This window comes from Miscanthus floridulus, chromosome 6 (genome assembly GCF_019320115.1).
Source record: "Miscanthus floridulus cultivar M001 chromosome 6, ASM1932011v1, whole genome shotgun sequence".
Taxonomy (NCBI): Eukaryota; Viridiplantae; Streptophyta; class Magnoliopsida; order Poales; family Poaceae; genus Miscanthus; species Miscanthus floridulus.
Window position 1 is genome coordinate 125,380,727 of NC_089585.1, and position 15,938 is coordinate 125,396,664.

At 43.8% G+C, this 15,938-nt stretch overlaps 1 protein-coding gene across 2 annotated transcripts; it reads left to right on the forward strand.

The window, feature by feature from the left end:
* Positions 1–8,333: 8,333 nt before the first annotated feature.
* Positions 8,334–15,901, forward strand: LOC136459473 (nucleobase-ascorbate transporter 12-like). 2 transcript variants are annotated; one of them, XM_066459319.1, is made up of 11 exons: positions 8,334–9,020; positions 9,122–9,219; positions 9,315–9,485; positions 9,622–9,722; positions 10,223–10,358; positions 10,461–10,511; positions 10,621–10,693; positions 10,778–10,908; positions 11,251–11,485; positions 11,608–11,894; positions 15,427–15,901. In XM_066459319.1, exons 1-11 carry the CDS (start codon positions 8,564–8,566, stop codon positions 15,646–15,648), a joined length of 1,962 nt encoding a protein of 653 aa, XP_066315416.1. In that variant the 5' UTR covers positions 8,334–8,563; the 3' UTR covers positions 15,649–15,901. The 2 variants fall into 2 exon arrangements, with proteins under 2 accessions (XP_066315416.1, XP_066315415.1); XM_066459318.1 differs by having other exon boundaries at positions 8,335–9,020; positions 10,621–10,908.
* The last annotated feature ends 37 nt before the right edge of the window (positions 15,902–15,938 follow it).

Below are 15,938 nucleotides of genomic sequence, written 5' to 3' on the forward strand. Positions count from 1 at the left end.
GCCAATTAGCGCGTGAACCTCCAAGTGAGTAAATCGCCACAACGAGGACTAGCTTGCCGGCAAGCAAGTGAACCTCAGTAAAAAATCATTGTGTCCATCATTGATTCCGAGGTGATTGGTCATCATTGTTATTCATCTTCGTGATTGATTGATTCATTCATCTACACAGCAGTATAACCCTCTTGAGCACTCTCTTTACTTTACCGTAAACTAGTTGACAAGCTCTTTAGTGTAGCTAGTTGTGAGAGCTTACATGCTTGGTTGGCGTGGCTCTTTAGTTAGCCTTTGAGAGCACACTAACATAGGGTAGTGTCATTGCTCTTGTGTGAATTAACACTATCTAAGCTAGATTTGTGGTAGGTGGCTTGCATTTTGAGTAGGCTAGTGCAACACTCGCTTCGCCTCATAATTATCTAACCATTTGGTTAAGTGTTGTTGTAGAAATTTTTATTAGGCTATTCATCCCTCCCTCTAGCCATTAGGACCTTTCACCTTGATGAGCTCAAAGCAACTCATGAGAGGCTAGAGGAAGCCCATGAGAAGCTTGGCAAGGCTCACAAGAAGCTTGAAAAAGCTCATTTCTCTTTACTTAATGAGCAAAATAAAAAGAAGCATGCTAAAACTTGCAATGTAGGCTTAACTTGTGATATAATTGATGAATCATTATCTATGCCTATCATTGTTGCTCCCACTAACCCTTCTTGTAGTACTTCTACTTCCACCTCATCTAGTAGTGATGGTCTCACTTGTGATGCCTCACTAATGGTTGAGAATGAGAACCTCAAGAAGGAGGTCAATAAGCTCACTCACACCTTAGCCAAGGCCTATGGTGGTGAGGACCGCTTGTTTATGTACTTGGATAGCCAAAGAGCTTCTCTCTATAAAGAGAGATTGGGCTATACCCCCAAAAAAGGCAAGGCAATCTTTGCTCCTCATAAGACTAGTTTTGTGAAGAACAATGGTCGGTTTTGTACTAGTTGCAAGTAAGTTGGTTATGTAGAGCAAAAGTGCATGAACAAAAAGTCACATGCTAATGTATCCTCCATTAAGCTTGATTTTTTCGATGTGCTTACTAAAGGTACAAATGGTGTGAAGTCTAAGTTCATTGGTAAACCATGGATGGGCTCAAAGAAAAAAGTCATTTGGGTACCAAAGAGCTTAGTAACTAACCTTTAAGGACCCAAGCAAGTTTGGGTACCTAAAAGGAATTGATCTTCCTTTGTAGGTCAATTACAAAGCCAGAGGAAGGCATTGGGTTCTTGATAGTGGGTGCACTCAACACATGATCGGTGATGTAAGAATGTTCAACTCAATCAATACCAATGGTAATGATGGTTATGATAGTATTACATTTGGTGATAATGGCAAAGGGAAGGTCAAAGGGCTTGGTAAGATTGCAATATTCAATGACATGAGCATATCTAATGTGTTGCTAGTAGAGAGCTTGAACTTCAATTTACTATTCATGGCTCAATTGTGTGATCTTGGATTCAAATACATATTTGGGGTAGATGATGTAGAGATCATAAGTGTAGATGGCTCTAACTTGATCTTCAAAGGCTTTAGATATGAGAATCTATACTTGGTTGATTTCAATGCTAGTGAAGCTAGATTATCTATATGCTTGTTCACTAAGTCTAGCATGGGTTGGTTATGGCATAGAAGGTTTGGTCATGTTGGAATGAAACAATTGAATAGATTGGTTAAGCATGACTTGGTTAGAGGCTTGAAAGATGTTGTGTTTGAAAAGGATAAGCTTTGTAGCTCTTGTCAAGCCGAAAAACAAGTTGGAAACACCCATCCCAAGAAAAGCATGATGAGCACTAGTAAAGCATTTGAGTTATTGCACATGGATTTGTTTGGGCCAACACAATACACTAGCATCGGTGGTAACAAATATGGCTTTATGATAGTAGATGATTACACTAGATACACATGGGTATTCTTTCTAGTGGACAAAAGTGATGTGTTTGTAATATTCAAATCATTTATCAAGGGCATTTACAATGAGTTTGAAACAACCATCAAGAGAGTTAGAAGTGACAATGGTAGTGAGTTCAAGAATACTAGAATTGATGAGTTATGTGATGAATTTGGAATTAGACATCAATTATCGGCCAAGTAAACTCCATAATCAATTGGCCTTGTTGAGAGGAAAAATAGAACACTTATTGATATTGCAAGGTCTATGCTTAGTGAGTATAATGTGAGTCAATCTTTTTGGGCCGAAGCTATCAACACGGCTTGCTATTGTAGCAACCGTCTCTATTGTTACCCATTGAAAGAGAAGACACCATATGAGCTCTTGAATGGTAGAAAGCCCAACATTGCATATTTTTGGGTCTTTGGTTATAAATGCTATATCTTGAAGAAAGACACTAGATTGGGCAAGTTTGACAAGAAATGTGATAAAGGATTCCTACTTAGTTATTCCACTACAAGCAAAGCATATAGAGTTTGGAATTTAGATAGTGGTACTCTTGAGGAAGTTCATGATATTGAATTTGATGAAACCAAGGGTTCACAAATAGAGAATGAGAACTTGGAAGATATTAGAGACATTCAACTTTCAAATGCCATGAAGAACATGGATGTTGGTGAATTGAGGCCTAGGTAAGTGAATGATGATGAAGATAATCAAGTGCAAGTGCTCTCTAACTCAAATGTGTAAGATGATACAAATCAAGCTAGTACAAGTGGCTCTCATGACAATAAATAAGATCAAGTGGCTAGTACATCATCTCAACAAATATTGCAAAGGATCATCCATTGGACACTATCATTAGTGATATTTCAAGAGATGTGCAAACTAGATCAAGATTGGCTTCATTTTGTGAGCATTTCTCATTTGTGTCATCCATTGAATCAAAGAAAATAGATGAAGCATTGAAGGATGTTGATTGGGTGAATGCTATGCATGAAGAGTTAAATAACTTCACAAGAAATCAAGTATGGAAATTAGTAGAGAGACCAAAGGAACATAATGTGATTGGAACCAAATGGGTCTTTAGAAACAAGCAAGATCAAGATGGGATAGTAGTAAGGAACAAAGCAAGATTGGTAGCATAAGGCTATACACAAGTTGAAGGTCTTAACTTTGGAGAAATATATGCCCCAGTTGCTAGATTAGAAGCTATTAGAATCTTGCTAGCCTATGCTTGTGCCCACAACATCAAGCTCTATCAAATGGATATTAAGAGTACATTTCTCAATGGTTACATCAATAAAGAAGTATATATTGAGCAACCTCCTAGTTTTAAAGATGACAAGAAGCCTGACCATGTGTACAAGTTGAAAAAGGCATTGTATGGCTTGAAGCAAACACCTAGAGCATGGTATGAGAGATTAAGGGACTTCCTACTCTCTAAAGGGTTCATGATGGGTAAGGTTGACACCACTCTCTTTATTAAGAAGATTGAAAAAGATTTGTTTGTATTGCAAATCTATGTTGATGACATCATATTTGGATCAACCAATCAAGATTTTTGTGATGAGTTTGGAAAGATGATGGCTAATGAGTTTGAGATGTCCATGATTGGAGAGTTGAGTTACTTCCTTAGTCTTCAAATCAAGTAATTGAAAAATGGTATCGTGAGTCAAGGCAAGTATATCAAGGACATGATCAAGAAATTTGGCATGAGTGATAGTAAAGCCATTAGCACACTAATGGGCACAAATGACAACTTGGATAGTGATACAAGTGGAAATATGGTGGATCAAAAATTATATTGGTCTATGATTGGAAGCCTACTCTATGTGACCGCATTAAGGCCGGATGTCATGTTTAGTGTATGCATGTGTGTAAGATTTCAAGCCTCACTAAGAGATAATCATTTAAAGGCTACTAAGAGAATTTTGAGGTACTTGAAGCATACATAAAATGTTGATTTGTGTATCCCAAAGAAGCAAAGTTTGAGCTAATTGGTTACTTCGACTCAGATTATGCGGGATACAAGGTTGAAAGGAAGAGCACCTCGAGCATATGTCAATTGTTGGAAAGATCACTTGTTTCATGGTCATCAAAGAAGTAAAATGGTGTTGCATTATCAACCGCTGAAGCCGAATACATATCCGCGGATAGTTGTTGTGCACAAATACTTTGGATGAAGGCCACCTTAAATGACTTTGGAATCAAGTTCAAGAAAGTGCCATTGCTATGTGACAATGAGAGTACAATCAAGTTGATAAACAATCCAATTCAACATGCAAGAATAAAGCGCATTGATGTCCGTCACTATTTCATAAGAGATCATCAACAAAAAGGGGACATTTGCATTAAGAGTGTAGACACCGAAGATCAACTTACTGATATATTCACCAAGCCATTGGATGAGAAAAGGTTTTGCAAGCTAAGGAATGAGTTGAACATATTGGATTTCTCAAATATGTGTTGATGCACCCCCTACTTATATGACATGCCTCTCATTCGAGCAATCTAAGATAAAAGTTGATTGGCGTGGTATACATCCTTGCTAAGGACATGTTTAGTACATCTAGGCATCTTTTAGTTTTAATAGGCTCATAACCAACCCATGGTCGCGCACTGACATGGTCGCGCACAGAGAAGTCGTCGAGTGACCGGATGCTGGGTGTGTTCGGTCGAGCATGACCGGACACGTCCGGTCGTGAAAAGTCATCTCTGGATGCTTACTAGAAATGACCGGACGCCGGGGTTCAGCGTCCGGTCACTTTGAGCTGCAGCGTCCGGTCATTACTTGACCGTTGAGATTAGGCGATCAACATTTGAAGAGAGGGGACACGTGGCACGCATCGTGTGACCGGACGCTGAGGTCTAGCGTCCAGTCGATATGACCGGAGCGTCGGGTCACCCCATTTGTGCCCAGTGAAGGGGTACAACGACTCTATTTCGTGGGAGCTTCTATTTAAGTCCCATAGCCGGCTCAAGCTCACCCTCTTGGCCATTTTGTATTGACATAGCAACCTTGTGAGCTTAGCCAAAGCCCTCCCACTCATCTCCATTATTGATTCATCATCTTTGTGAGATTATGAGAGAATCCAAGTGCATTGTTTGAATGTTTGCATCTAGAGGCACTTAGTGTTCGTGTTTCGCTGCGGGATTCGCTTGTTACTCTTGGTGGTTGCCGCTACCTAGATGGCTTGGAGCAACGAGGATCGTCGAGCGGAGGGTGGTGATTGTCTCCGGCTCCGATCGTGGTGATTGTGAGGGGTTCTTGACCTTTCTCCGGTGGATAGCCAAAAGGTACTCTAGTGGATTGCTCGTGGCTTGTGTGATCCTTATCTTATGTTGGTTGTGCGGCACCCTATTGAGAGTTTGGCGTGTGAAGCCAATTAGCGCGTGAACCTCTAAGTGAGTGAATCGCCACAACGAGGAGTGCGGCACCCTATTGCTCGTGGCTTATGTGATCCTTATCTTCGAGTGGAATTTGTTTTCTTTTTCTTTGTAATATTTATTTTTTTAGCTTTTATGTATACTAGGTAGCGTGCCCGTGCGTTACTACAGGACAACTAAATCTTTTTTACTAAAAACACACGGATCGCATAATAAGATAACAATACTGTTAAATTAAATATCGACGTCAAAGTGACATTTAATTCAAAAAGCAAAGTTCATGAAATTAACATAGTCATAGAGAGCGCGACGTCGCAGGCTCACAAACTCTACTATATAGACTTTTTTGTGATACAGCTAAGATAATATTTTATATCGGCAAAAAGAATTCTACGATATCTATTTCTTTCATACGCCAATAAATCCATGAATAAGTTCCGCTGCATCTCCATATAATCATGTACACACATGTTCGAGTATATATGCAAATATGTTCATGCCCGTGCGTTGCTACAAGACATCTAAACTTTTGTACTAAAACACACGGATAACACGATAAGATAATAATACTATAAACGTATATGACCAACGTTAAAGTGACATTTAATTAAAAAGCTAAGTTCGTGAAATTTACATAGTCACAGAGAGCGTGACGTCGCAGGCTCACAAACTCTACTGTGTAGATCTTTTTGTGATGCGGCTAAGATCATTTTTTATACCGGCAGGAAGAGATTTCCGATATCCATTTCTTTCGTGCGTCAACAAATCCATAAATAAGTTCCACCATATCTCCATACCATCCTGTACACGGCGTTGGCAAGCAAATTAGCCACAACTTATGTAATTAATTTTATAATTAGCTCATGTTTAGTCCTCCTAATTGATATCTAAAAATTCAATGTGACAGGGACTAAAGTTTAGTCCTGGGATCCAAACACCCCCTAACTCTCGACTCCTGCTGGCTGCTCACTTGCACCACCATGCCTATGTGCCTGCACGTATATACTGTAATGCCAAAACGTCTAAGATGATCTTTATTATCCACCCTTTAAAAATATCATAACTTTAAGGTTGTCATTTGTGTATGCTGTAGGATTAGGATGCTTTGCACTTATCCATGAGGGTGTCCATGAGAGTCGAAATTTTTTATGCTATTATGATGTCTAAGCTTACCAATCAGACAGAGACGAACTCGATTGTTAAAATATTTTCAACACTGCTTTCATATATTCTCTCTGTCCCAAAACAGAATTCATTCTCGCTTCCTGAGAAGTCAATTTTTTTTAACTTCGACCAATTATATATAAAAGAATATTAATATTTATAATACATAATTAGTATCATTACATAGACCATTGAATATAGTTTCATAATAAACTTATTTGGAGATATAAATATTGCACGTATTTTTTACAAATCTAGTCAAAGTTAAGAAAGTTTGACCTGCACGCATCACATAACGACATATATTTTAAGGCAGAGAAAGTATATGCTAATGAGAGTAGTCAACTGAAAGTCGTGATGAACACAACAATACTTTCATATTATATGCTAATGGGAGCACGAAGAAACGCATCGTTTAGGAAATTGCAGAAGGTTCACCAGTCTCACCATGTATAACCTGCATATCTTTTATTTGGCACCACTGATATTCTCAAGGAGCAGCCACTTTTTTATTTTAGGTCTGCATGCTAGAAACACTAAAATTAAGGCCCAACCTCATTGAGTCGTCTTGCTTGATCTTTGCCAATTGTCTTGCTTGAGCTTTGCGAACAAATTATACCATTGGCAAAGACTAACACATAAAGAGATAGAAGTTGCAAGAATAAAGTTAGGTGACCTACTATGCACCCAACATAAATTTAATACCCTCTAAATTATGGACAATACCATATGATCCGGTTTACGTGGAGATGAAAGATATCTGATCGAGCGAGAGAGGGGCACCGCATGATTATTTCCTTCCATACATGATTATTGTTTCCTTCCATGTATGTGGCCTCAGGTGATCGATTTGTTTCCTTCAAAGCAGGCGGAGATCGCAGGGATGACAATTTCTTTTTCTATCGCGCGGTGCATGATTATTGTTTCCTTCCATGCATGTAGCCTCAGGTGATCGATTTGTTTCCTTCAAAGCAGACGAAGATCGTAGGCATGGACAGACGGACGGACCAAAACAAATGTCGCACCAAAAAATATCCACACTTTATTCTTTTTAGTTGTAGGAGATCATAAAATAAGCTTTTATCTAGATATTATCTATGCTATTGTCCTATATGTATTTTATCATGTATGATTGGTGTTGGCTTAAATAGCCCCCTATGTTTAAATCCTTGGCTCGGCCCTTGGCCATAACACTGACACAATGACACTTGCAATAAAAAAACCAGACAATGACACTTGAAATATGGTAAAGTCAACCTACATGTACAAAAAAAACTGCTCATATTTGAAAAAAAATTCAAAACCAGTAAAATATGTGCTAAACTACTAAAGCTAATTCGTATGGTTGATGATACGGAACAAATAATGACAATAATCCATATAAATATGCTACTGCTATAATTAGGGCATTTGTCTGACGTGGGAATCCAGACACGTCCCGTTTCTAGGCCTGCTTAGCGAATGGGGCCCAACAGCAATCAGCCTACTTCTCTCTGTCCCCAAAGTTTTTGCTTTACAAAGAACGACAAAAAAGACTGTTCATCACTTGAAGATTATTGAGAACTCAAGTTCATTAGGGACTTGTTGTCAAAAAAAAAAGTTTGAGGGGGTATTTTTTATCATCATAACCACGTAAAGTGCGTGGAGGTGATGCCGAACCCACCCTTAACCTTATCGTGCATTCGTGCGTCGTGCCAGTCCTAGTGGCGAAGCAACAAGAGCAGTGCCAAACAGCGACCGAGTACGACCTCGCAGTCACGCACGCACCACTCGTCACTTGACCCGCGCCTGACCCGGAAAACCACACCGGTCACACCTGACCTGACCCTATCCGATTTCAAACGCACGCCGCACAAACCCCGTAACGTCCTCTACGCCGCGGGCCCCGCTCGCCCCGCGTCCGCAGAATCTCCGCATCAGCCTCCGCACGCACGGATTTGTACGCGTCCAGGAGGAGTCCAGCTCACTGCCTCCGCCCGCCCCTCCACACCCACACTTCCCCTAAAACCCTCGCCACCGCCACTCCCCGCTCCCCAGCACCATTCCCCAAGCGCCGCCGCTCGCCGGCGGCGGTGCCCCGCCCCCGCGATGTCGTCGACCTCCGGCGCTCTGCCGCAGCCTCGCCGCGGCCGTCCCGGGCCCTGGCCCCCGGCGCCGCCCCCGCAGCCACAGGCGCAGCCCCTCTCCTGGGCTAAGCGCACGGGCTTCCAGTCCCGCGTCTCCGGCGAGTCACTGCCTTCGGCTTCCGCCCCCAACTCTGGTCAGGTCCCCCTCCCTCGACCCGCTGAGCGCCCTTCCGATCTAGAGTCGGGCCCGCCGGCCCGGCCCAGCTCCACCCTCCCTGCCCCTCCTGCCGCCGCGGGAAATGGCGAGCGGCAGCATCCCCCGGCGCCGCCTCCTCAGGCGAGGACGAGGAGGAGGGACTCCGAAGGCGGAAGGCCGAACGGGCAGGCGGCCGCGCCTCCGCTTCCGCGGCTACAGGAGGAGGAGGCGCCGGAGCGGCCGGCTTATGTGAAGTACGAGCTCCGTGACACTCCTGGAATGCGTGAGTGCCCGACGGAGGAAGAGAAATGTGCACGGGTGATGTGTGGTATGGGGTAATGATGTGCGGTGCATTAATTTGATCGGTTTTAAGCTACGTTGCAGTTCCTCTGGTGGCATATGGATTCCAGCATTACATTTCCATGGTTGGTTCAATCATCCTGATCCCTCTCGTGATGGTTCCTGCTATGGGCGGCTCGGCTGTGAGTCTGGAATGGAATTTGTTGTATCTTGTGCACTATCACTGATTTATTTGGTTTGTTACTGAAGAGGTTATATTTGATCCTGTTTGGGTCAGGATGACATGGCGGCAGTGGTGTCCACAGTGTTGCTCGTCACCGGGATGACTACATTGCTGCACATGTTTGTTGGAACGAGACTGCCACTTGTGCAGGGTCCATCCTTTGTATACCTGGCTCCTGCGCTCGCGATCATCAACTCCCCAGAATTCTTTGGGCTCAATGATAATGTATGCATAAATTTCATGTGCCTTATGTTGTTGCATGCCTAGAACATGGCAAATGTTGCAGTCATGCAAGGCTTGCTTGTTTTCTGTTCTCTATTAGCAGTCCTGACTGAGCTTAACAACTTGCATTTCATTGCAGAATTTTAAACACATAATGAAGCACCTGCAGGGAGCTATAATAATTGGAGGTGCATTCCAAGTGGTCTTGGGATATACAGGCCTCATGTCACTATTTCTTAGGTTTACCTCCTTTTCTTTTGATAAAATATAAACCCGTTTTCTTGTCCCTCTAGGTGTGCAAATGATTATTTAATGCAAAAACACGATTGGCCTTATTAGTGAATGAATAAAAATAATAGTTTTGGTGGCATACACTCTTAGGAAATATAAGATTTGATCTGAAGTTTTGTTCTGATTTCTGAATGCCAAATATTTGAAGTATATAACAACTTTTGCATGGGCTTGGAACCATCTATCACATGGCCATACAGTATGAACAATGCAGAGACATATTGTTTAATGTTGATGACTTAAATGGGTTGGCCACTTTGTGTTGGTTTCTAAGTGTAAACTGTTTATTTCCCAGCCATAAACATCCTTATGTTTCTGTAACTGATGAATACAATTACTCATGCACCTCGTCTTTTTGTTGTACAATTCACCATATTATAGTGACAAGTAGTAATACTGAGGTGATATATACCTTATTTGTGTGTTTTGTCTTCATCTGCTTATTTCAGGTTGATAAATCCAGTTGTTGTCTCACCAACAGTTGCAGCTGTTGGGCTTTCATTTTTCAGTTATGGTTTCACAAAAATAGGGACATGTATAGAGATGGGAATTTTGCAGTTGTTGATGGTGGTTATTTTTGCACTTGTGAGTATGCAGGAAATCATTTTTTAGACACAATGTGATATAATGCAAATAGCATTTTTTTTTGTCCCTTTTCTGATCATTTATCTATTTAACTTGTGGCAGTATCTCCGGAAAATAAAGTTATTTGGGTACAGAGTGTTTCTTATTTATGCGGTAAGATTTTCGCTTATGAAGTTATGATGTTGATTGAATGTGTGGATCTGTGCTGCATGTTGGTTGGTATGGGAGGATAATTTCTGGACTACTGATGCTGCCTCTTTAGGTTCCTCTTGGATTAGGAATCACATGGGCTGTTGCTTTTGTTCTCACAGCAACTGGAGTTTATAGCTACAAAGGTTGTGATGCAAATATTCCTGCCTCAAACAATATATCAGCCTTTTGTCGGAAGCATGTATTGAGGATGAAATCTTGCCGTGTAGACACTTCTCATGCCTTAAGATCTTCACCCTGGTTCAGATTTCCCTATCCATTGCAATGGGGAACTCCAGTTTTTAGCTGGAAAATGGGCCTTGTGATGTGTGTTGTATCAGTTATTGCTTCTGTTGATTCAGTAAGTTGATGATTCCTCTGAAGTTTGGTTCTAACTACAATCCTTTCCATGGTGTCTTTACCTTTCATAATAAATCTGCAATGCATTATTTGGATTAGATCTGCCCCAGTAGCACATTACCTACATCTGTAAACTCCTCGATAATGATCAACTTGACATAGGCTTTCTTCTTGAGCACTTATTTTGCTCTGCTAATGGTTCCTGGAAATTAGCTAGCTTAGTAAAGTCAGTGTCTTCTTTTTATTATTATATTAAAAATCCAGAAGCAACCGTCTGACTCCAATATACTTATGATTCAAGTTTGTCTCTCCTAACAATATGTTTGTGCCTTTTCTACTTAAGGTCGGTTCCTACCATGCATCATCTTTGTTTGTGGCTACCCGGCCGCCAACGACTGGAGTTGTTAGCAGAGGTATTGGTGTTGAGGGTGTATCTACAGCCTTGGCTGGTCTTTGGGGTACAGGAGTTGGTTCTGCAACAATAACAGAGAATGTACACACAATTGCTGTGACTAAAATGGGTAGCCGAAGAGCAGTTGGATTTGGTGCTATTTTACTTGTACTGCTTTCTATTATTGGTAAGAAACTTATTTTACATTTTCATTTCGGTGAAAAGTTTCTCATGCTGTGAGCAAAGATAATCAAAGCATAACAGACATGCTTCTTGCTTATTATCACTGTTATTATGACCCCTTTGTAGGAAAAGTCGGCGCCTTCATTGCTTCTATTCCTGATGTTATTGTTGCTGCTCTCCTTTGCTTCATGTGGGCTATGCTCTGTGCTCTTGGCTTGTCCAATCTTCGTTACAGTGCCACCGGAAGCTCCAGGAACAGTATTATAGTTGGGCTGGCTTTATTCTTGTCCCTATCAGTTCCTTCATACTTCCAGCAGTACGGTGTACATCCTAGCGCAAACTCATCAGTGCCAACTTACTTTCAAGCATACATTGTTGCATCTCATGGACCTGTTCACACTGGATCTGGCGAGGTATGTACTCAAACTTCCAATCTTTTTTTTCATCAGAATCCTTTATCCCATTCTGCTTTTTATTTGTGCATAATATAGTTTAAAAGGTGGGTATTATTGCCTAAAATCCAGGCAAATAAAAAACTGTAACCTAGGAGCCTCTGATTTGTTTGCCTGCCACAGGCTTCCACCCTATTGTTTCCCGTGCAGTAACTGCACGTGCAGTTGTGCCACTGCCATGTGGGCCCTGTCACCACCCCCAATGTCTCTCTCTTCCCCATCCCCTTTCTGGTGCTAACTGCTAATTTCCCCTGCCACCAGCCAGCCTTTGTGGCCGGCTTGCCTTCAACTGCACAACTCGTCACTGGCTTACTAGGAAGTCAAACCGCCTAAGCTTGTTCCTGTGCTGAAATTGTCGACCAGCACCCAGCTGGCATCGATAAGAATGAATATCATTTTTTTTAGCGGAAAATACAGCAGGGGAGGCCCCCACTATAAACATTTTATTAAACAAAAAGAACACTAACAACTCTATACAAAGAAGAAACAAAAAGGGAAGCATGCCCGAGGAGGGCAGCGGAGCTAAACTAGAGCAGCTGTACAAGAAAGGAAGACAGAGCGCTTAACATAACTGAATCTATGGGTCTGTAGTCAAACTTCTTCATAGAAGGAGCTTTTCCAAGAATCAAAGGACGGCCAGCCTCTGTCAAATATAAAGTTGTTTCTCTGCTTCCAAATCTGCCAAGTGGCGTTGATGAAGGTATCTATAAAAAAAGGGGTTGTTATGTTGGACCTTGGCTTGCTGCATCATCTGGAAGAAATGGATTAAGTCTACTTTTGGCCCCTCAACTATTGTCTTGGTCTAATTTTAACCCTCAACTACAAAACCGTCTAGTACCGGTACCCCCACTGTCAAAACCGTTCACTTTTAGCACCTGGGCGGAGGCAAGGCTGTTTTGACTGACGTTGAGCGGTTTTGACCACGCCACGCTGACGTTGACCGCCACGTAGGACGCTGGCCTGCATCGCAGCGACATGTGGGGCCCGCGCGTCACCCACTCATTCCCTCCCTCTCCTTCCAGCTCCAGTAGCCTGCTTTGCGCCCGCGCCGCCTCTGCCCTACGAGCCCACCCCATGCGCTTCTCTCTCCCTCACCCACAGTCGCACACCACCGCTCTCTCTCCTCCTCACGAGCACCACCTTCTCTGTCTCTCTCTCCCTCACCGGCGGCCGCTCGCGTAGCACCCTCTCTCTCTCTCCCTCACTGGTGGACGCTCTCTCTCTCCTCTCGCGCAAGGCCCTCTCCGATGGCCCCCACGCGGCGGATCGAGGCGCGGCGGCGGTGGATCGGGGCACGGCCATGGCGGATCGAGGCACAGCGGCGAGCATGGATCTGCCCTATCCACCTCCGCCGAGGGCGGATCGAGGCGCGGCATGCGGCGAGGGCGGATCTGCCCCATCCACCTCTGGCGAGGGTGGATCGAGGCGCGGCGGCGGCGGATCAGGAGGCACGACGGTGAGGGCGAATCTGCCCCGTCCACCTCCGGCGAGGGCGGATCAAGGTGCGGCGGTGGCTGATCCGGCAGGCTTGCGCGCGGGAAAGCCTCACTCGGCGGCGATGGCCGTGGCAAGCGCTGTGCGCAGCTGGGAGACCGTCGTGCGGCACTTCTTGTTGCGCTGCTTCGGTGGAGGTGGCGCCTTCGGCGATGGGGACACGAAGTCGTCCAAGCGGAACGACGGGCAGCTGGAGGAGAACGCCATGGCTGACTCGTCCTCGTCGTCGGCCTCCGAGCAGCACGGCAGCGCGCGGATGTCGCCTCCCTGCACCGCAGCCGAGCTCGCCGGTTCCGCCAAGCCGGTTCTGCAGCAGACCACGGGAACAGGCTGCGGGCACGAAGCTGCACAGGGACAGGGGCCGCAGGCCACAGGCGCCTCCGACGGGGGCAGCCAGCCACAGGCGTGGAGGTCTTCGCAGGGGCCGCCCGGCCGCGAGGTGCGGAGGCGCAACCGCGGGCGTGGAGACCACCGGTGGGGCGTGGAGGTCGCGCAGGGCCGTGGCGCAAGAGGTTGCGCGGGCTGGCTCCTCGTGGTGGGACGGACGCCAAGCAGTGGGGCGGAATCGGGTGGGCGGGGTCAGCTATCCGTGGTCAAGGCCGGTGGAGGGGTGGTCGACGATGTGGCCTCGGGCGAGCGGCCGACGTCGGGGATGGAGATGACGCCACTACCGAATGCTGCTGGAGCTAGAGGAAGGAGGGGAGGGAATGAGTGGGTGACGTGCGGGCCCCACATGTCACTGAGATGCAAGCCAACGTCCTACATGGTGGTCAACGCCAGCGTGGCGTGGTCAAAACCGCTCAATGTCGGTCAAAACAGCCTTGCCCCCGCCCAGGTGCTAAAAGTGAACGGTTTTGACAGTTGGGGGGCCAAAAGTGGACTTGGCTAAAAGGGTAGCTAAAGAACAAATGGAATGTAGTTTCTTCAATGTTGTTGCTGCAGACAACACAATTGTAGTTGTTTCCCTAAAGCTTGTGCTTTTTCCTTCTCAGAATGTTCCTTGTGTTCAGTCTATCCATCAAGAGGAGCCACGAAAAGACTCTAAGTTTGTTACAGCATTTGGAGTTCCATATCCAGAGAAAAGGGGATGGGGGCTGTATATTCTTGTAAGGAAAGTTGTAGCACTTTGATGAGGAGTAGTTCATGCTTCCCCAAATGTATTCCCAGGAGTCCTTTGAATTCTGATCGACCTGCAGATCTTGAATTAAGTCTTGGAGACTTTGGAATTCTTGGAAGGCCTGCTCTGATAAGGGCAAGTGAAATTGGGTCTCCAGAGTGTTGAATGAAGTATCATAAATAATACATAGATTGTTGGACGACTACATAATGTTCAGCTATAAACAACCCAATTGAACGCTATAAATAGTAGTGTAGCTCGTAAAGAGAATTGAATTTTGGGGGCTTTATTGCTGCACAAATGGAATAGTTTTGGGATTTTCTATTGTTCAAATTAAAAACTGGACGATGAAAAGAAAAGATAGCATATGAAGACACAACTGAAGGAATTATACACTTGGCAGTTCAAGCTATGCGCTTCAACTGAAAATAGTCAAGTATGACAGTTGTAGTAGGTAAGAAATCTGATGCTTGATGTACTAGAGTACATATGTGGTTGTTTAAGCTTGAAGGATGGTGAATTTTATTACTGTCCATTTTCATGGATCTTCATGCTCCTTTGGTCAAGTGGTTTCAACAACATTCTTCAGTTTACTTTGCCTTTTCCTTTTAGTTTCAACTCCTGACAATGTTGTGCTAAAAAAAATATAATATCATCTTGATTTTTATGATTATTCCTTGAGATCTGAATGCCTAAATTATTGACTTGTACTTTCAATCCAACCTAATAGAGGGCCTAGGACACTATTATACCTTACTTTTTTTTGTAAGAAAAGAGTTCAATCCTACATAGAGCATGTAACGTCCTGTCATCATGTAATTTTGACAGCCTTGGTTATATCCAAGCATTTCACTGCAATTTCGTTATCTGCTTGCGTTTCAGGTGAACTACGTCCTCAACACGATACTTTCACTCAACATGGTCATTGCATTTCTGGTTGCTCTGATACTTGACAACACAGTCCCTGGTGGTCGTCAAGAGCGGGGGTTGTATGTATGGTCAGAAGCAGAGGCGGCGAAGAGAGAATCGGCTTTCATCAAAGACTATGAACTTCCTTTCAAGATTGGACGCCCGTTCAGGTGGGTGAAGTGTGTTGGCCTATAACACAATTTTGGGTAGTTTGTAGCTATGGAGAAGTATGAACATCTCAAGCTTTCATGAATCATGACTGACCGTTTCTTTGACAAACTGGTGTATATCCTATATTACTCCTTAGGTTAGTTAGCATGCCCTGATCCTGATGTATCTAATTTTCCGATACTTTGAGACTGCTGTATATCATCGCTGACAGTCCTGTTATTTAGCTGGTTTTAGGGATATCAATTTGTTGTACAGGCCCAGTTTTTTTTTTTTTTTTTTTTTTTTTAAATCTGAGCTACACCTGAACTCCTGGT